This window comes from Onychostruthus taczanowskii, unplaced genomic scaffold (genome assembly GCF_017590055.1).
Source record: "Onychostruthus taczanowskii isolate IOZ18803 unplaced genomic scaffold, ASM1759005v1 scaffold37, whole genome shotgun sequence".
Taxonomy (NCBI): Eukaryota; Metazoa; Chordata; class Aves; order Passeriformes; family Passeridae; genus Onychostruthus; species Onychostruthus taczanowskii.
The window spans coordinates 5,400,258-5,421,562 of NW_024501126.1; the positions used below are offsets into that span (position 1 = coordinate 5,400,258).

The following is a 21,305-nucleotide window of genomic DNA, read 5'->3' on the forward strand; positions in this document are numbered from 1 at the left end:
GGACCTTCCGGCGCCTCCGCCCGGCCCGCCCCGCTCCTCCCCGCGCTGCCGCCGCCTCCGGCCCGGCGCGGCGCTGCCCGGGCAGTGGCGCAGCCGGGGCTGTCACTGGCGCTTGGCTTCGGAAGTGGGATTCGTGTCCGTGTGCACCGCGTCCTCCAGCGCAAGTACTCCTGTTCCCCGCTCGGGCGGCACCGGGGCCGGGCGGAGCAGGGAGGCGGGCGTGGAGGGTTTGTGTTTGGCTTTTATGTTTGTCTCGGCCCTTGAATGCTTCTGAGCAAGCTGTTGAAAAAGAGGCTTGGGGATGGCTTCGTGGCTCAAGGCAGGGTCCCACAACGAGGGTTAAAGCCGCAGAGGAGTGTGTGAAGCTCTTCTGGTTGCTGGCAGAAAGAAGACGTTCTTCTAAGTTTCAGAAGGGTGAAACTCCTCCATATGTGCAGTTCGGGTTGAATGACGATCTGAGGAGTTTATCCGTCTACTGATGACATAATTAACAGTGTGTGCACTGAAGTTTCTTGCTTTTTTTGTCCGGTCCGTGCCGCGCAGTTCATGTTTGACAGAGCAGGTCCGTGACGCGCGCGTCTGGCATTGCCGTGCGCCTGCGGCGCTGCTGGGGCGGCACGTGTGCTTCAGCGGCATTCCTGCGTGGATTGTCCCACGCTTCGTGGGCTTAGGGAGCTGCTGGACTCCCTAAGGCTAACCTTCCGTGGACTGTTAGCTCTCTGGCTTTTCCAAGTATTGGATTAGGAGAGCTGTAGTTTGGAATTTCATCCTTAGTTTCCTGTTAAGCCCTGGTGTGATCCAGCGAATCACGGGTGGTGTTTCCAGTTTAAACGTTGTATTTTGATGTGTCTACCAGCACAACAGCGTGTTAAAGGCTGCTGGTGTGGTAGTACTATTAAAGTTACAGGGATTCTTCAGAAAGCTTGACAGCTCAGGAATTACCTTTTTTCCCCCTGTTTATTCCAGTTGAACTTGTATCACGTAAGTGGAAGCGGCGTAGCCTCTTTGAAGAGCGTATAGAGCAGCAAAGCAAGAGCAGTGTGAGCAGCATGCTCGTCTGAGAGCAAGTGTGTTCCTGGTTTGTGGCTGTTCATCTGCAGGTAGGCATGACTGATTTTTCTCTCTTTGAGCAAGCATCACTTGGCAGTCTGTGCACAAAGATCTTATATAGGTTGATGACAGAGAGAAGACGTGTTCGCAGGGTGAAACTCTTCAACTTGTGCAGTTTAGATCAAATAATGATCAAAGGAATTCATTCATCTATTGTTGACATAATTAACTTTTAGGGATTTAAATGAACTAGTCAGTTAATTGAATTATGTGTTTAAGATGAATAGCAACAGTGCAACACATATAATACTAAGCTCCTGGAAAATGTTAATAAGTGCCACAAATATTTAAACACCTTTCTGTATCTAATTCCAAGGAATTGTCTAATTATGTTCTCTCCCGTTGCCACAAGGATGCATTCACACTGTTGCATACACACGCAGTACCCTGTCGCAGGAGATCTGCATGTGCATCTCCAGCATCATCGGCTGTTCTGGCTCTGTGGGTTCTCTTGTTTCCAATGTGTCTGTGAGGGGTGCAGTTGCTCCAGATTTTTGTCTATATGTAATCTACTGGTCCATTCACCAGTGAAAAAACCTCTCTCCAAGTTCACATCTATGCACCGAAAATGTGTGTGGCTACTTTTTGCACCCTTTATTGTTGCTATACTAGCTGGAGTAGAAAGCTCACAATGTCTTACAGGAATCCTGGCTGCTCTGCCTGACCTAGGCAGAGGTCACAGCACTGTTAGGGCAGCATCTGACCATGTTAGACCACATCTTGGCTGCTATTCCTTTTGTTTCCCTCTCCATTTCCCCTGGTTTTGCAAATTTTTGTGCTTCTCAAATATTAACAGTTTCCCAAGCTAACTCTTGTTCTAACAGACTTGTTGTTAATGCCTGGGCTATAATGTTGGCAGCTTACTCCTCAGCATTTCTTGTATAGAAGGTTTCTGTGCTATGGTGTGGTCTTTGTGGGAAACTGATGGTCTTTCTCCCTTTCTGAGGTAAGAGGAAGAGTGTAGTAATGAAGCGCTGCTTTGTCTATTTTGGTTTTATTCATTTGTGGTCGGGTGATGCCACCTGCTGACAAGAGAGTTAGGTGAAAACACAGGACATGACCCGGATGAATCTGTATTGCTACAGGGATTTGAGGATATTTAAACAGTATTTACGCTATTTTATGTGAAACATCATAATTAGCACATTTTTTTCTTTTGGAAAAGGAAGGTGAAGAATCATTTTGAGCATTGCTTTGTTGTGTGCACCTTCTGTGCACACACACACATAAAACCAGTTACATAAGTAAATTTCTTTAAAGACGACTGTTAAGGTAATTACTAAAAACTTTAGATAATATATGTAATTAATTTAAAGTGAAAACTAAAATGGAAAACATAGTAGAAGAACATACAATGAAAACCTCAAAATTTTCTAGTAATTATATTTTTCGTGAAATTCATGTATGATACAGGCATTCTTAAGAATGTACCACTTAGTTTTGCTTCTTTTTATATATAATTATGCTTTAAAAAATTCCTATAGGAAAAACCTTCTGCAGTACTGTGAGGAGAAATATCCTGCCATATCTATAGAGTACAATATTCTTATACAATTGAACTATGTTTGTTTTCCCTTGGGAGAAAGAGAAAAAAGAGATACCTCAAATTACGTAGCCCCAGGTTTCCATAACTCAGTGTGTCTGGCTAGGACACTGAATGCTTTCTGTAGTTGAAATTGTGTGGAACCAATAGGTGAAGTGCAGCAGACTGGGCTCAGGAGTGGGAGAGCTACCTCAGATTGGGAACTGAAAATTTGTCAGTACTAATTCTAGGCATTTGAGTTCTACTGCATCTCCTTAGAAATGACAAAATATTGACAAGAAATTAATTTGTAATATCCACTCTAGAGACATACTGCTTCTCTCTCTTATTTACTGCTCCCTGAAGTTAAATCTGTGGTGTTCTCTGTGTCAAAATAATGGAATAAAACTACGTGCATTTAAATTTTCATGGGACACGTAAATGGATAAGGATATGCATCTCATCATACTGCATGCAAAGGACTCGGTGACACCATGTCAGATTTCTCTAAGATTGTTTCTTACTTTTAGGAGAATAAAACCCCAGAGAGTCAATTCTGTAGTTCACAGAACCACAGAACAGTCTGCATTGGCAGGGCCCCAGAAGTATCATCAAGTCCAGCTCCTCCAAAGTGAATGACCAATATGGGGATCAAAACCAACACCTTGGTGTTACTAGCATTGTGTTCCGAGCAACTGAGCTAACCTCAGGGTCAGTTTGCACCTGTGTAAGGAGTTCCCTTTTGAAATACAAGATTGAAGTCAGTGTTTGTGCTCCAAAATACGTAGTGGACAATAAAGTGTAAAGTCATTGCAGCAAAAAATACTGATTTCAGAAAAGAAGAAACTGAGAATTTTAATTTTTTTTCGTCAAGCTTTGTAGTTTGACTTCACCAGGTCTATGTTTTGTTTTGTTTTCAAAGACAGCTTGGAAAGGTGAATAAAGCAGTCACTAAATTGAAATGGAAAATATATAATAATATAATAAAATAGTATATATTTAATTTTCATGTTATATTGCTTACAAACGAAATTCTTGATATCAGAGATATTGTTGCATTACTGGAGCATCAAGGCAGTACAGCACATAGGACCAACACCACATGTCCTTTGCAACCTGATCTACAAAGCTTGCTTGTGAGAAATGGCTTCACTTCAGAGCACATGCCTCATTTCAAAGTTAAACACCAATGCTGCTGTCTGTATCTCTTTTTAATCTCATAAGCAAAGTAAAATCTTGCTTTTCTGCTTACAAGAAATTCACTTTTTTACTTCTTTTTTCCCCTACAGTTTCTCTAAAAAAATAGAATGTGCTGTGAGTCAAAAAGGAGGTTTTTGCTCCTCTATGCAACACAAAAGGGGCAGGCAAAAGCCATAGCTGAGGAAATATGGCAGCAAGCAGGTGCCCATGGACTTGAAGCTGATATGCACTGTATAAGTGAAATGGATAAGGTGAGATACTCCATGCTGTTTGGAAAAATATGTATTGAAGAACTGAATTCTTCTTCTCATGCTAGAGTGGTTGCTCTTGATACCATGAAGGCTAGCAGATGCGCCCACCTAAAAAGCCCCATCTAGTGTCAAAATCTTGTTCTTTGTGAATCAGTAATTTCAACCAGGACTCACAGTTGTTTAATAGTCTTCTGCCAAAGATACATCTTGTGATTTTTCTTACTAGAACTGTAAATTAATATGTCTTTATCTCTCTTTTAACAATGATTCAGTGGTTTCTTGAGAACTTTTTATGTATGCAGTTGTGAATGAATTCTGTATTTACAGGTCAGGTCTGTTATTAGAAATTATGCTTTTTTTCCTTGTTTTTTCTGTGTGGTTTTTTTTTTTTTTTTTGGTTGGTTTTTGTGGTTTTTTTGTTGTGGTTTTTGTTTGGTTGGTTTTTTTGCTTTTGTTGCATTGATGTTCTGTGTTGTGTTAACTGTGGGCTCCAGCATGGCCCAGAGCTTTTATGGGTCTTCTTGTGTTGCTTAGCATGTGCACTCATTTCAGTTCCCACAGGACTCACTTCAAGTTATGTTCTAGAACAAAATAAAATGCTTGGCTGGGACAAGGAAGTGGCTTTTTATTACTTGCTGTTATCCAAGAGTAAGAATGTGAAAACTTAGTTCTGTAACTGAAAGCATTATGGACTGTAATTTCCTTCACAAAGTACTCTCAACTGTATGCCCTCAAACAAAAACATATAAAAAACAAACAATCAAAACTTGATAGCCTGGTATTTCATATGAGATGAGGAGAAAATAACATGTAAAAGAGTTTTTTCATGCACTTGAAAATGTGAGACATTTTGAATTAATGTGCACTAAGTGTGTAGCTGAGTGTTAGAAAGAGACTTTTATGCAGCCAGCAGGGAATGTGAAGATTCTCCTTATATTCTTGCATTTAATTTCTTCTGCATTTGACAGGTTTGGAGATTGGTTTCAGGAAAGTGATAGTCAGAACATTTCTAGCCCTGTTATTGGCCTGCCTCTTAAATAAATGTATTTTGCCAAATTTGGCAAGACAATTCAGAGCTGCAAATTAATTATGAATTGAGAATCTCACAATTGGCACTGAGGAAAAAAGTAACTTCTGCAGCTTTGTAAATCTTGTCACAGATAAGCTTCTTGTTTTTCCCCCCTACTTGTCAGTTAGAAAGTCTGTCTTTATGTAGCTTTTGGGCATTTTTAGACCTTGTGAAGGTCTGTGGATGGAATAGGTGGTTACAGAGCCAGTATTAGTAATTCTTGCCATTCAAAAGTGAATGGTCAAATACTGCTCAGGAAGACTGGTTTTTTCCAAGTAGTCTCTCACCTACAGTCCCAGGGGTGAGATAAGGTCATAAATGTGTAGTTGGTTATGGTGATTACGTTTTCTGAAGACTGAAATGAAGTGAAGTGAGGGGCAGTAAAAAATGGGAGGCTAAATGGAGATCATCTTGGTTCACAGTGTGTGTAGTCAGCCTTGGATGAATTATCTGCATAAGTACATTTGTCATGATATGTATTATTCTGGATGAGCCAAACCTGGCTGTTTGGTCCCATCCTCTTCTTTCAACAACCATGCACAGCTTGAGCAGGCTGCTCACTGCTCTTGTGTGGCATTGCTGTCCTCAGCTGAGGAGAACGTTTGAAGGAAAGAGAAAGAATGAGACAAACCTGAAACAAAGGATATAGGAGGAAGTGGAAGGTAGAGTAAAAATTGTGTAGTTGTGTTGGGTTCTTGTTGGTTTGGTAATGTAGAAGACCTTGTGGTACTTGACACAAATTATTGCAGAACCTGTGTCACCAAATGTTTGGTTTTCAGAAGGGTTCTAAGTTTGCAGACAAAAATCTGCAGTGGAGTAAGCAAGAACTTAGTGAACTAATCATTCCTCTGTTCCAATACACCACTTCATACTTCCTGAGCTTGTGCCTTTTTTGGTTTTTTAATGGAGCTCATTTTAGTGTGTATTCTCATGTGATACCAGTAGACCCTTAATTTCTTTATTTCAAGAATTTGCTTTTCTTTGTAAATGTGGTAGTCACCTGTGGCAATGCACTGCAGAAGCTGTGGGTCTATGTTATCAAATCAGCTGTGGAAGTTTTGAAAATGAGTTCTTATTGCAATAGGACCCTTAAGGCCTTTTTTTGTACAACTTAGAGTTCAGTTATGAAAGTCTTAGAATTTTGTGAACACTTGGAGTTTGCCTGAACTTGTAAAAGACAGAAGCTGTGTTTGGAAGGTTCCTGGGCCGCAACTCATTGAAGTCTGGCAGAGTGCCCTGGGAATATCCTTGCATGTTTACTCTGTTTCCTTCTGCTTCTTTAGGCCTCTGCTGTAGGCCACTGTCAAAGGCAGGACATGTAGTAGTTTAAGTTTACCATGCAACTGCTTTTAGCTTCTTCAGGAAAGATTTGGAAGCATTGCCAAAAGCAAAACCACTTTAGTTTGTTTCTATGTATTCCTAGCCTTTTTTAGTTGTAGATGTCAGGTAATTTTTTCCATGGCTTGACAAGGAGATAAAGTTTGAGTAATTTGTTGAGGGAGGTGTTTAGAACATAACTTCTCAAAATCTGGAGTTTTAAATTGTAGTCTTGAAACTGCTCTGAGTGAAACACAGCACCTCTTGCAATCTATTTTATCATAGTCCTGTTATTTTTATTAAACTTAGAGTGCTGGGAGATGATTTAAGCTGCAGCCCACAGGGAGCAGTAGAAGGAGCTTAGGTTATTATGGCAAAAAGGAGGCTAAGGAGTGCTCTAATAGCAGCCTGTGTGAGCCAAACTGGACAACAGCAGGCCAAATCCATTGGGTGCTACCTGATAAACTCAGATTTGACACTGATTGAGAAGTTCTGCATGGAAGAAACTTCCCAGAAAAGGGAAATCTCTACCCTTAGAAGTTTTCAAAATTCAGCCAGTTATAGCTGACCGTGTGCAGCGCTGACTGGTAGTTGTGCTTGGGGCATGGCTGGGACTAAGTGGTCTCCAGAGGTCGCTCCCAAGCACTGGACTGAGCTATGTTTCACAGAGATCACTGCCCATAGGCCATAGGGGTGCTGTGAGAGCCATTTGTGCAGGTGACCCAACCAACAGCACATTGGCACAGTGCTGCAGCCTGCTAGAGATGGGATAGTCAAAGACTCTAAGGGCTTTTTAATTAGGAGTAATAAATGTTTGCGTGAGATCTGAATTTATGGAGCTGACACACAGTCCCTACTACAGGCAGTTCTTGTCAAGCTGATATAATGGGAGTAGCCCCATGAAACTCTGAGAAATGTGTGAGACCAATATTAGCAAAGGAGAGACAAGTGAATTTGGGGCAGGGTGAATGGGCCAGAATTAATCAGACTGTAGAGCACAGTGTCTGATTGTCACTCTTCAGAGCTACCTTAGTTTCCCCAAAAGCACCAGAGGTTTTTTTGGGTTGGTGATCTCAAAGGTCTTTTCTAACCTAGTTAATTCTGTGATACTATGAGTCTGTAACATGGAAGTTACTAGACAGGACCAAATGATACTTAATGGAACTTGGAAATTATCCTTTCACTTTGTATGGCCATACCCCACTTATCTGTGTGAAATCATGAGGATTTTGTCTGTGTGACTGTGTTTATATATACAATAATACTTTTTCCACTTGACAAATAAAATACTATTAGGACTGTGTATTTAAGCTGTCTGAGTGCAGTTATGAAGTATTCTTCATGTATATACTAGCTCAAAATGCTGCCCTTGGACATTGTATATGGGATCATAGGATATTTCAGGTTGGGAGAAGCTTTATGATGTCATCTTGCAGTAAGGTCAGTTGAGGTCAGAGCAGGTTCTTCAGGGCTTTATCAAATCTGGTCTTGAAAATCCCAAATATGATCATAAGTGGCATCCCCAAAATTACTTGTAATTACTTGAAAGACTTTCTGTGGCTTAATATAGTTAAAATGAGATTAAATGGGTTTTGTGTACTCTTGGGAAGAAGAAAAGTGGGAGATAGAGTATCTAACGCCACAATTATGTATCAAATGGCACCTTGTAACTTAACTTGTTCTATTGCTTGTAGTATAACCTGGAAACAGAAAAGGATCCTGTAGTTATTGTTATTTCCACTACTGGGACAGGAGACCCACCAGACACTGCCCGCAAGTTTGTGAAGAGAATTCAAGACAAGACTTTGCCTCCTGACCATTTCGCACATCTCCAGTATGGATTGCTAGGTGACTTAGTATTTTCTATATTATTGCAGAACTTGTCTGTCAGTGAGTAATTTTTATATTTTTTTTATTTCTGAATAGGTGGTTTGGGCTTTTTAAGTGCTTATAAAACATTTATTTTTATAAACAGCAATTTTATGCAATGTCCTCTATGAGCAATAAAGGCAAAACATCGCAAAAATTATCTGAATGTAAGCTACCAATGTAATTTTTTATAGCTTAATTTTCTCTCTGCATAAAAGCTATATGATGTAAGCTATCTATAGCTGTTTGAAATGTAAATTTCATGTCAAGTCTCTACAAAGATTAGTAAACTAGATTAGTTTACTTGGCTGTGCGAGTCACTGGGCATTTTTCTCTACAGAGGGAAAGGCAGTATACAATGTTCTTAAAAGTAAAAACCTTAAATCTTCCCATCCCTTTAAATTTGCAATAATACTTTTGTTTTGAATGTTGTACTCATCAAGAGAATGCATGTACCTTCAGCTTAAAGATGGATAAGCAAAATACAGATTTGGCAAAATACATTATATATCTTGAGCTGATTGTAAGGTTAGTTTGTTCAGTTTTCAAATTTCATTTATAAACAAACTCCAGAAATGTCTATTTAAACCTAGGTTATTTTTACCTGACAAGTTTTATTTGATATATGGGAGTGAGGAAACGTCTACGTTTCTAATAAGGAAGGGACCCATTAGAAGGAAATTTCTACTGGGTATATAATGTGGAAGTCTGAACTATATGCATCCTAATCATGTGGCATTTTGAGAAGCTGTTATGCTGTTGCCTAGTTACACATAACAGTTTGTGAAATGGGCAGGTTTTTTCTTAGCTGACTACATACATATGTGTATGTATAAAGGTAAGTATTGTATTAACCCTGAATTTTATTATGGCAGGAATTATTATGGTGTCTAAATTGCAATGTGATTCAAATTTAACAAGTTATCAGTCTTAAAATACATTCATGGTGTCCATCTAAATTGGTCCAATTAAATGTTTGCTCTGAGTTCTGTACTTGAGAGAAATCAAAAGTCCTCTTCAAAGGAAAAAAAAAAGCTGTTAAAAGGAGAGGGGAATGCTCCATTATTAGGCGGCATCATGGTTTAACCACAGCCAGAAACCAAGCCCCACCCAGCTGCTCTCGCCTTCCCCCAACCCTCCCTGGTGGGATGGAGGAGTGAATAGGAAGGGTAAAAGTGATTACACTCGTGGGTTGAGATAATGACAGTTTAATAGGGAAGGCAAAAGCCATGAACATAATTAAAGCAAAACAAGGAATTAATTCACCCTTCCCCGTGGGCAGGCAGGTGTTTCAGCCATCTCCAGCAAAGCAGAGCTCCATCACACGTAGCAGTGATTTGGGAAAATAAATGCCAACACTGCATATGTCCTCCCCTTCCCTCTTCTTTTTCCAGCTTTATCTGCTGAGCATGATGCCATGTGGCATGGGATGTCCCTTTGGTCGTTCTGTTAGGGTCATTTGTCCCAGCTGTGCTCACTTTGTGCACCCCCAGCACCCTCGCTGGTGGGGAGAGGGGAGGGGAGGGGCCTTGGCTGTGTGTAAGTGCTGCTCAGCAATACCAAACATCCCTGAGTTATCAACACTGTTCCCAGCACAAATCCAAAATACAGCCCCATACTAGCTATGTTGAGGAAAACTAACACTATTCCAGCCAAAACCAGCACAAGTGGAAATAATACAGATCCAGTGGTTTAAAATTGCACACAAGAAAGGGTCAGGCTGTGAAAAATTACAATGGCAATAGTGAACCAGTGGTGTGGATGACTTAGAGAATTCATGAAGATGGACCTAAAACCAGTGGTCTTTAGGATTGCTGGGCAAGCATCTCTAAAGGATGATTCATCATTTTTGTGGGGTGGGTCAATGATTTGGTTGACCTCTTAAAATCTTGGGTCTTCCATGGGCATAGCCTCCTGAGTGCTCTGACTTTTCAGCTGGTAACAAAGAGCATCTTCACCTAAACCAGCTTCACAGCAGTTGAGGAGCAGAAAACCCAGTGCAGGTGAAACAAGATCTGCAAAGAAATCTTTGATTCCTGCACAGGAGGTTGCTGGACTAAAATCCCTCATGCAGATGTTTCAGCTTTCTTCTTGTTTAAAATCACTGCTATGTTTGATCCTTTATTTTCCCCCAAGTTTCTAATATTTTAAAATTTCTTTTAATACTCTCTCATGTTGCTGACATTATTAACAACTTAATCCTGAAAGATCATTTATTTTGGTAGTTTATCAGTTTTCAGTTCCTTATATTTTTCCTGTTAGAGGAATTTTGTATGTATTAAAAACCTCAAACTAAAAGCAGTATTCTTCTGCTTTTAGTGAAATATTGAAAGCAAAGTATTTTCAGAGTATTCTTTATCTTACGTTTGGGAAGAAGGAGATTTTCAGCCCTATTTTGAGACAAACACAGTTTTGTTTGAAATTCATATACATGTATGTGTGTTTCAATGTAGCTTCTGAATAATACACTTACTAATGCAAGTGTTTTAAGTATATCTAGAGATCACAATTGTATTTATCACAGAATCATAGAAGGCCTTTTTGGGTGGGGCCTTTAAGATCATCCAGTTCCAACCCCTGCTGTCGCAGGGACGCCTTCCACTAGACCACATTGCTCAAAGTCCCGTCCAATGTGACCTTGAACACTTCAGGGATGAGGCATCCACAACGTCTTTAGGCAACCTGTGTCAGTGCCTCACCACCTTCACAACAAAGAATTTCTAATATCCAATCTAAACCTACTCTCAGTTTGAAGCCATTCCTTCTTGTCCTGTCAACCACATGTCCTTGTAAAAATCCCCCATGTCTTTCTTGCAGGCTTCCTTCAGGTACTGGAAGGCCACAATTGGGTCACTCCAAAGCTTTCTCTTTTCAAGGCTGAACAAACTCAATTATGTCAGCCTTTCCTCCTAGGAGTGGTGCTCCATCCCTCTGATCACCTTGGTGCCCTCTTGTGGACTTGTTCCAACATACCTGATTCTTCTGATTGCCTGCAAGGAAAGTCTGTCCTGACTTTGTGTAGCCTGGGAGCTGCCTGGTTGACACGATTCCTCTTTCCTTGAATTTGCCAGGTCTGGGAGATTCAGAGTACATGTTCTTTTGTAATGGTGGAAGGACAGTAGACCGACGACTTCAAGAACTTGGTGCCCAGCACTTCTATGACACAGGATTGGCAGATGACTGTGTAGGGTAAGAGCAGAATAGGTTTGGATTTTATTTCTTCATGATGCAATATTTGTGTAGGCATTTGGCTAAATGTTCTAAACTGTTTGAAGTTCATTGAAGCTGGATACTCAGCACCTCATAGAAATTAGTTCTGCCTGAGCACAGTACACCTTTTAATTGCCATTAAGTAAAACTCCATTTTTAAAGTGTGAGGAAATACCTGTAATGCCTGGAAAAATAGTATTTAGCAGTTTTAAAAATGAAATAAGAGTGAGTAGAGGGGTTTGAAAATGTAGTTTCTTATTTCTTTTTTTTGTTTCTTTTTTCTCTTTTGGGATTGGGCAGAGGATCACTTTAGAGTAATTATGTAAGAAGATTTCTCTCTTTGCTGTAGAGAAATTATGTAAGAAAACAACTCCCTGTTTTGCTGTTCTTTCTTTTTCCGGTAGGCTGCAGTCTTGACTTAGTTATTTTGAACTGATGCTTTTATTGGTTCTGTTCATGATGATGCAAGGCAGTTGAACACAAACATTGTCATAACCATAAAACTTATCTCTTGTGTTCTGAAATAATATAAATGGGCCATTAGTGTAAGCTATTGATGTTGCCGTTGCACAATGAAAAGTTGCATATTCTGCTGCCATTCCTTCAACTTTCTGTCATAAAGTTCAGCATATGAAAATAAAAATGAGAAACTGTAAGAAGAGCAAGGCTGTTATACATTTTAGACTCTGTAAATTTACATAGTGGTAACAACTAAATAATTTTTTTTTACAAAGAAATAATCTTGATAACAGCTGCAGATATATATTAGAAATGGAAAGTGAATAGTATTTTTTGCTTTTGTGGTGTTTCATTATTTGTAAATTAACAGTTCTGGAAGTCACAATAATTCATCCATGCATTTCTTCTTCTTTTTTTTCCCCTCCATTCCCAGTTTGGAATTGGTGGTTGATCCTTGGATTGATGGACTTTGGCTTGCCCTCAAGGAAGCATTACAATTGCAGAAAGAGAAAGAAGGCATGAGCAATGCTGTCAGTGCTGTCTCCAGCTCTCTCTCTACAGCTCCACATGCTGTGCATGAGCTAAAGCTAAGCTCTGAAGTACAGAACTTGAAGCTAGAAGATGAGGGAGCAGGGGGCTCTGATACTCTGTCACAGAAACAGGATGACATCAATCTTGTGGCTCCAGCTAGAGACACCGAACCTTCACTTGTTCATTCTGTCCCTCCTGTCTCTCAGTCTGCTCTTAATATTCCTGCTCTGCCACCAGAATATATAGAGGTGGAGTTTCAGGACACCCAGGGTGAGGTAAGGACTTCCCTTTGAGTAATGGAAGCCTCTAGCTCTTGTAGGATTATGGGTGTATGCTCCTACATAAGGCTCAGAAGAGCAGGTGAATGCTTATGTAATGGAGATATGTCCTCAAATGCAAGAGGCTTTTGAATTTTAACTAAAAAGTCCATTTATATTGAATGTAGGTGCCACCATATGGGTTATGGACACTTATGTCAAGACATAATTCAGATAAATAGTTGGTATTGCACTGTCAGGAAGGCAAGAATTCAAATCCTCTGTGGCTTATAACATGTGAAAACATCTTGCTGTAGTGTAGTACAGTAAAGTTTCTGTTTAAATCTCTTGTACTTCCAGAATGTGCTAAGAGGCTGTAAAATTGCTCAAAACCTTGCTGCATACTTAGTAACGGAGAAACTTGTCACTGTGAAAACATGAGCATTATTTTACTGTGGGGAGTGGAAGGTGAACTGTAGATCAAAAGGTCGTATGCATTTCCTATTGAAGCCACATTGAACAAAGACCTGCTGTACTAAGAGAAGAATTAGCATGAGCTAGAAATCATCTCCAGTTGGCAAGAGTGACTCAACTTTCCTAGTTGCCTGCAGAGGGCAAATGTTTCAGTTATCCATGCAAGGAAGCAGTGAACCCTGGCTGCTTTTTAAATGACAGGGAGCCAGGAGCTGAGTGTGGTAACAAATCCAGCGTTGCTACCCACTACTGAAGCAATGCAAAGCAGGAGGTGGCCTGGATCAACAGGATCTGTGTCCAGTCATGGGCACAGTTGAGCTTGAGCTGCCAACCAGTGCTGCTGTAATGTAGCTGAGGCCAGGGCTGAAGAACCAGTACTGAGCTGAGGTGGGGGCTCTGGGCACAGTCCTCTGGTATGGCTGCTCATGATCATGAAAGCCCTTTAGTAACCCAGACTCTGATGCTCTCTCTGTTGAGACTGTTAATGGAAAGGCTGAGAGAATGACTTAGTCTAGCTAATATAGTTATGGAAGGGTGTATGGACGTAAACACTGGATAATTTTGCTTTTCTTTTAAACCTCCTATTGTTGGGTTTGCTCGGGTTGTTGAATTTAATAATCCAAATTCTTCAGGTTTGTGATTTATTTAGAAGTGCTCTTCTATTAAAGAGTAATAGTTGGGTTGAATGTGCTGCTACAGTCCTTAAAAGAGCCCATTTTCTTAAAGTCAGCATATATTCAGACTGAATATGGTTTGTCAGGTTCTAATACTGATGCCTTTTCTGAATATAGAAAAAAAATTTAATTGTGCTTTGGAACAGCAAATGGAAGAAGCTGAATCTGCTAATCTGGAATTCAGTGACAGATTAAAGATTATAGTGCAGATTTCAGATATAAAACAGGGTGGTCATCTTGAGCCCTGGAAAGACACAAATGCATGTTTGTGGGTTTTTTTCTCTTTGGAACTATTTTTGATGCAGTTGGCTAGATCTTGTCAACAAGTAGGTTCTATGTAGGGTCATGTTTGGTTTTGCAGGTATCACACAATTCATGTCCTTTTTTGGTATCTCACATTGCAACAGAAGCTATGGATATTTTTTGCCAAGCAGAGCTGAAGTTGGTGTGTTTTGAAATTCGTCAAGGTGAGGTTTGGATATTTCCACAGAGAGACTTCCTGCCATTTAAAGAAGGCCGGGTACATGATCTCTCCAGTTACTTGAATGATCTTGTCTTGGGCCGTTGAGTCTGAGGGTTGAATTTGCAAGTTGCTGCATACTAACAGCAGAGCAGAATAGTGAGTTGGTCTAAAGTATTTCTGGGAAGTGTAAGATAATACAATTTAGCTTAAATATTGATTTCATTTTGCCTTGAATTTGACTTTGACAGGATACAAATGTAGACAGTTACAACAGTCCAGCTGATTCACAATGACTTGACATGGCCCAAGCTATTAATCACTATGTCAGAAACTTAAGAAAACAAATAAACTTCCAACTGTTGGTCTCACGTGATTCTCTTGTCTCCTTTTTTAAATAAGAAATCTTCAGATTCATGAATATTCCCCTGTTGGTAGGATGATTCCTTTACATTTGACAGAGTATTGTTAAAGGCATTTGGTATCCTTCCTGCCTCTTTTTGTTTTTGTCTGTATTGATCTCAAATTAAACTCACTGACTATAGTGATGGAGAAATGAGGGCTGTATTCTGATCTTTGAGTGGCAGCCTTTGACATATGTGATCTGGAATTATTTTTGGTGCCCATTTGTCATACTTGGGGCACATTCTTAACTGTGTAAAAATGTTGTGCTATAATATGATGCTGTCTTTTAGAGTGGGTTTTTCTCATTAGCTCTAATTTAAAAATCCTTTTATAAGTTGCCTGTAATAGTAGACCCCAAATGGACCCCAAAGCCTAAGCTGTAAACCTGCAGTGATGTAACTTCTGTTCTTACTTCTTATGTCCATTCTATACACCTAATAATCCTTTAATTAGGCAGGAGTTTTCTGGGGTTTAACATAAATGCCATTCTCTAATTGGCTATTTTCAAGGCAGTTCTTGAAAAATGAAACAGCTCACTGCATTTGATAATAGTGTAGGCCCATTAGTCTGTTCAAGCCTACTGGCTTTTTGTAATTGAATATATGCCAGTTATTGCTTAGATGTGCTTTTTTAAAAAGAGCAAAACATTATATGTGTATAGAAGGTTCATGGTTTTCCTTATTGTTTTGAGTTGTTTTCTAAGATTGTTTCAAAAACAACCTGCACCAACACAAATTCCTGTATGTCATAGTAAGATGTCATAAAACTGATTTGCATTTTTAGTGTAAGTTTTTGTGTCATCTTTTTCAGAATCCACATCTGTCTTCACTTATCTCAGAGGGAACAACCTTTGAAGTGCCAGTTACAAAAGCAGTTCAGCTCACTAGGGAAGATGCGATAAAGACTGCATTGCTCTTAGAGCTCGATATTGCAGTAAGTTGGTGATGGCTTCTTCTTTAGTGGGTTAAAATAAAGGGTGAAAAATGTGTGTTATGTATAATAACTGAGGGGGGAAAATTATTTATTTGACTGTTAAAAAAAAAAATCTATTCAATAGGATGTCAGCTTATGCTGATCCATTTTGTAAATGTGAAGTTTAATTTATTTGCTGAAAAAGAGGACTCTGTGGAAGTCAAAACAGGAGCAAAGTGTCAAGTTAATTTCTATGTTGTTCCATGGATATATTGAGTGAAATACCTTTATGAAGGGAGTTTGCAGTGGAGAAAGGCAGTCAGGAAATATTGCAAATGAATAATCTTTCAGTTTATGCAACTTGAAGAATATTCAGAAACGGTATAGTAAATTGTGACTGTTTATTATGGTGGGTAATCTACACAAGTAGTAATTTCACTAATAGTATCAAGCAGTAGGAATTGTTAGCTCTTGAGCACTGTTTCTGCCTTTGACATTCATTTTGCTGTGCCTTGTTAACATGCTACTCAAACTGTCAACCTTGGTTACCCTCAGTTAAAAATATGGTTTGGTTTAATCAGTGAAGATCATATTTTGTTTTAAGATGAAAGACAGGTAGAGGGTGCTTGATATTACTTTATAAGAAATCTAGAAAAGGAAAGAATGTTACTTTTAAGTGGCTTCCCAAATTGATAGAATATTACTTTTGGAATATTGTGATTTTGACAGTACCATTTGTTGGACTCTCTTAGCCTAATCTGTCTCAATATGCATGAGACATCTTTAAATCTCAATATTTATTATAAATAAATTCTATTAAGTTTTGAGCGACTGATTCTTTGAGCGACATGGTTTTTTGCATGTATTTGTGTGTTTATATGCATTCTGTCATCAGCACCCACTGAAAATATAAGCATTTTCTTGCCTTTTTCACCTAACATTCTTGCTAGTCTTTGTATGCAGATCACTCACCTGATGCATAAGAGAAACATAATGATGCAAATATAATTCTGCATGTTCCTTTAACAGTCAGAAGCTTGAGTTGCACACAACAGTTTCAGCAGTTGCACACGAGAATCTCAGGCAGCTAAGCAGAATCTAGGTCTTAAGATTTGAATTTTCACTGTGTTCTTGTCTGGTTATTTTTCTTCTTTTCCTCCAAAAAAAAAATAAAAGGAATTCTGGTCATTTCTGTCACAATTTATCAAATAGTTTAACCAGCAAATTTTCGTTTAGTAATGATATGTATCTATAAAAAGTTGCATTAATTATCAGGACTTCATTTCTCTGCTCTTCTCAAACCAGAAAATGTAGAACATAAGTAATTAATGATCTGGGCTGATTATATAACACAACCTCTTAATACGTATTTATTTTCTTTCTGTTTGGGCTGCTCAGCAGTTCTCATTAAAGAATGTCCAAATATTTAAACCAGATAAGGAAAGACTTTTTCTAATTAGTAAGGTTAAGCCTGAGAAAACATGACTACTTCATTTCTGATGTGCTCAAAACAGCGAAGTGTTAGCACAGAGTAAAAATATTTGACTTAATGTGAACACAATAGTAGGAAGGTTGTTGTCAGGAATGGGAATGCCTTGGTTTGTAGTAAGATTTAATAGAAATGTTTCATGTTTTAAAACAGGATACAGCTTTTGAGTACCAGCCTGGAGATGCCTTCTGTATGATATGTCCCAACAATGTCAGTGAAGTGGAAAAGCTTCTTCACATTTTGGGGCTTTCTGAAAAAGGAGACAACTTTGTTTGTGTAAAAGTTAAGCAGGGCACTAAAAAGAAAGGTATGGTGTGAGGCACTGGTCGTGGAACAATGCTCCTTGCTGTGTTAGTAGGAGTTGGTGTGCATACTTTTGAATAATTTTACTGTTAGTAGGGGAACACAGCTGTCTTTCATGGAGGCATGTTGGAACTCACAGTGATGTGTTAAAAAAGAGGATGCATAAGAATGCTGCTGCTGCTTTTAATGTAGATGAGTAGATGAGCTCTTGACTGGGAACTGCAGCCTGGCATTGGCATGCGTCCATCTCATTTTACTCTGTGCTCCTTCATGTTTGTGGAGATAAGGCTTTAATCACATAACCTTACAATCCCTCACTTGAAAGTAAAATCTCCTTGCACAACACTGCATGTCAATCTGTTTTACATCCTAAGCAGGCTGCACTCCTCAAGGACAAGCCTTAGTGTTGTTGCAAGGTGCCTTTTAATGGACTTGTAGGTCTATGGATGTGTTCTGCTGAGTCTTATGATGTCATACTTCAGAAGGAGTGGCTTCATGTTCGAAGTGTGCCTGTGTACTGCTGGCTGGACCTGTGTGAATTACTTTCCTGTATTGCATTTGGGGTCTTAATGGTACTGCTGAGTTGTGCCTTTATTTCCACAGGGTGGTGTAGGGCTCTTTGTTATTCTGGTTTATAGGTAAACCAGTTCTCACTGTGAGATTCCCTGCAGTTTTGAGGGCTGCACAAGTTGTCCATTACGTATGAGATGTTTGATGCCCCTTTTGTATATTAATAGATGCACATTTTACTTTGTTTTCTTTTCTCCCACTGAACTAGGAGCATCTCGTCCACAACACATCCCTGAAAGAAGCACTCTCAAATTCATTCTAACCTGGTGTCTGGAAATAAGAGCAATTCCCAAAAAGGTGTTTATGTGTTTTTTATTCTAAAGAGAAATTAGTAATTTTATGCTATATGTCTCTTACAGATCTGTCCTTGCTTTTTGTGTAGTTATAGTATCTCTTGGTGAATAAGGATTGTCAGTTTGTATGCTGCTGTTTGGACTTTACTCTGAGAAAAGTCACTTCTAGTAGTTTATCTGGCAGACATTCCTGTTCTGCAGTATCTTGATTCATGACTAGTCTGGAAATAAGTAGAAAAGTATTAGATAACTTGGTGCCAGGTTGCTGGGAAGGCTGACTGAACCTAGCCCCATAGTGATTTTAAAGTAAACAGTCTTTTTAATCAGAGGGAGCCACATCTGTCAGGTTCTGTTGTTAAAATACGCATGTTGCTGTGTGCAAATGTACCACAGTGTCCTTTACATTAGCTCTGTTAGTCAGAGCATGGCGCTAGTAACCCTGTGTGGGCTGTTCACTTAAGAGCTGGACTTCATGATCCTTGTGGGCCCCTTACAACTCACAATATTGTGTGAAATCTGTGAAATTTTAAAGCTTTTCTTTAACATTTCAGTAACATAGCAGAATTCAAAGGAAGATTTTTGCTTTTTTAGCATTTGTTCTCACAACATGTATGCATTATTTTCCTTTCATTTTGTGTATGTAAAAAAATCACAGCTTCTAACTGAAAATGCATCTGTATTTCTGGTGTTGTCAAAACATATTTTAAAGACAACTTTATATGAAAGATGAAGCTAAACAATTGTGTGGTCAGGTCTCTGAGAGAAATCAGTTTTTGGGAGGAACTTTTTACTCAATTTAGTGGATTTTGCAGCAGAAGACAATATTCCCATTGTTCCAACCTTTTCAAAACTGCGTTTAATATTTTTGAAAATTTGTCTCAGCAATGAGAGTAGGCAGAGAGTACTGGCTGGGGAATATCACCGAAGCCAGTTTTTATAACCTGTCTGCTGTATTAAGTCTTCAGCTTAAAATGTGCTTTATGTGACTCCATACTCAAAACTATTGTCTGGAAGTTCTGTGGTTGAGCTCACATTATTTTCCAAGTATTCCTTTGTGTAGAATGTGTCATCTGATTGCGTTTGGTGTTGTCTATTGCTTTTCTTTTATGCACTGTGTCTATTTCCATCTTTCTTTTTTAAAAAAGAAACTTGTAACTACTTACATCCAATCTTCACTTTAGCTTACAATGCTCAATTTAACTTTCCTTTAAGAAAAATACACTAACAGTGTGTAGGCATAAAGTACAGAATAAAACACCACAACAACATTAACATGACTCATTTAATACCATACTTTATTTATAGTCATATCTCTTCTAAGATTTTTGTTCTTTGTTTCCTGGCTTCTGTACCCTAGCAAATGGTGTTTTGTCTTGAATTGTGTTATGGAGCTGCCTAACTAAAGTGTAAATAGGGGCAAGAAGAGCACCTTTCAAAATTAGGAATTTTGTGGGGAATGTCTTGTGCCTGTTTTTTTGTCTCTTCTTTGCTCAGGCTAAGTAGGATTTTCTGTTGTGCCAACTTGTTGCAGACGTTAGAAGAGCAATCAAAAAAAAATTGAGAAATAAAATGTATTATCCATTAACCCAATTCCTGTCCCCAGGCAACCAAAGTTTTTCCCAGTTTTGCGATCATTTTCCCAAATGGACAAGTTTTTTTAGCCTTCACTCTTACCTTTCTTCCCTACAGGCATTTTTGCGAGCTCTTGTGGAATGTACCAGTGATGTGGGAGAAAAACGGAGGCTTCAAGAGCTTTGCAGCAGACAAGGAGCCTCTGATTATACTCGCTTTATTAGAGATTCTAATGTTTGCCTTCTGGATTTACTTCATGCTTTTCCAAGCTGCAAGCCTTCACTTAGCCTATTAATTGGTAAAAGACTGATTTAGATTTAATTAGATTTGGTTTCTGAAAATGCGTCAGACTAAGTGTTCAATTCCCCAAGACAGGGGGGTAACTGTTCAGTTAACTGCTTTAGGAATATAGTTTCAGTAGTGATCAAGCTGAAACTCCTGGTGGGGAACAAAGCTCTGTTCTACAGTTCATAGTCTTTGCCTTTCTTTCTGCAGGCATTTAGGTTGATACCAATGCTTTGACTCTGAAGTATTCCTGTACATAAAATAAGCATAAGGTTCTTGCAGGATTAGGGTCTTTATGAATCAGTTCATCAATTGCTTACAATTAAAAAAGACATATTTTGCCACTCCTAATTTCTCTGCCTACATAGTCTTTTCTTGTACTTTTACCTGTTAAAACAGAATGGTCTTCCCAGTATATCTATATTTATGCTATGTCTAAAACACTCACAGAGTTCCTGATATAAAATACTGAAAGGATGGGACTGCACCTGTAGCCATGTCAAATACATCTGAAATTGCTGGCAGTTACTTTTCAAATTAAATCCAGAGTTTCTTAATATCTTTCATAATATAAGTCAAATAAATTGCTTTCTGTGTTCTTGCAGTCATTTTGCCCACCTTGCCCCAAAATTGCTGAAAGGGTTTAGTGTTTTGTTTAAGCAATTTCATTGCACTATCTTTTCTTAACTCTGCCTAGCAACTATCTCATGTAGAGCACCTTTAAAATATGTCAGAGTGTGCATGTACTGACAAAAAGACTAGTTCTGCTTATGTACACACATAGATAGACATACTTATGTGTGTGATACATATGGGGGGAGCTCATAGAGGAAAGATGGGGAAAATTAAATTTTAAACTTCACTCATCTGCAATTGTCAACTCTTCTGTACACTTTTGTTTGACCAAGAACCCCATAAATTAACTGTTATGGTCTTGTTGTATAGGATCTCTGATTGATGTTCCACAAAGTATAAAACCCATTCAAAATAAAGTTCAGTTAATTGCTTGTTTCTGAACCACAAACACTGAATGTTACTAAAATAAAATTATAGTTAAATTAAAATACCTTGTA

General features: G+C 38.9%; 1 protein-coding gene across 5 annotated transcripts in view; it reads left to right on the forward strand.

The window, feature by feature from the left end:
- The first annotated feature begins 20 nt into the window (after window positions 1–20).
- The window catches only part of MTRR (5-methyltetrahydrofolate-homocysteine methyltransferase reductase), a 28,260-nt gene continuing 6,975 nt past the window's right edge, over window positions 21–21,305 (forward strand). The window contains exons 1-10 of one of the 5 annotated variants that reach the window (XM_041411786.1): window positions 21–164; window positions 967–1,100; window positions 3,922–4,083; window positions 8,164–8,317; window positions 11,410–11,527; window positions 12,441–12,813; window positions 15,619–15,741; window positions 17,363–17,516; window positions 18,291–18,379; window positions 20,065–20,245. In XM_041411786.1, coding sequence (XP_041267720.1) covers window positions 3,940–4,083; window positions 8,164–8,317; window positions 11,410–11,527; window positions 12,441–12,813; window positions 15,619–15,741; window positions 17,363–17,516; window positions 18,291–18,379; window positions 20,065–20,245 — 1,336 coding nt within the window. In that variant the 5' untranslated portion in view covers window positions 21–164; window positions 967–1,100; window positions 3,922–3,939. Of the gene's footprint in view, window positions 228–966; window positions 1,101–3,921; window positions 4,084–8,163; window positions 8,318–11,409; window positions 11,528–12,440; window positions 12,814–15,618; window positions 15,742–17,362; window positions 17,517–18,290; window positions 18,380–20,064; window positions 20,246–21,305 lie in introns of those variants that run through there. The other 4 variants (XM_041411788.1, XM_041411789.1, XM_041411790.1 and 1 more) reach the window with 4 other exon arrangements.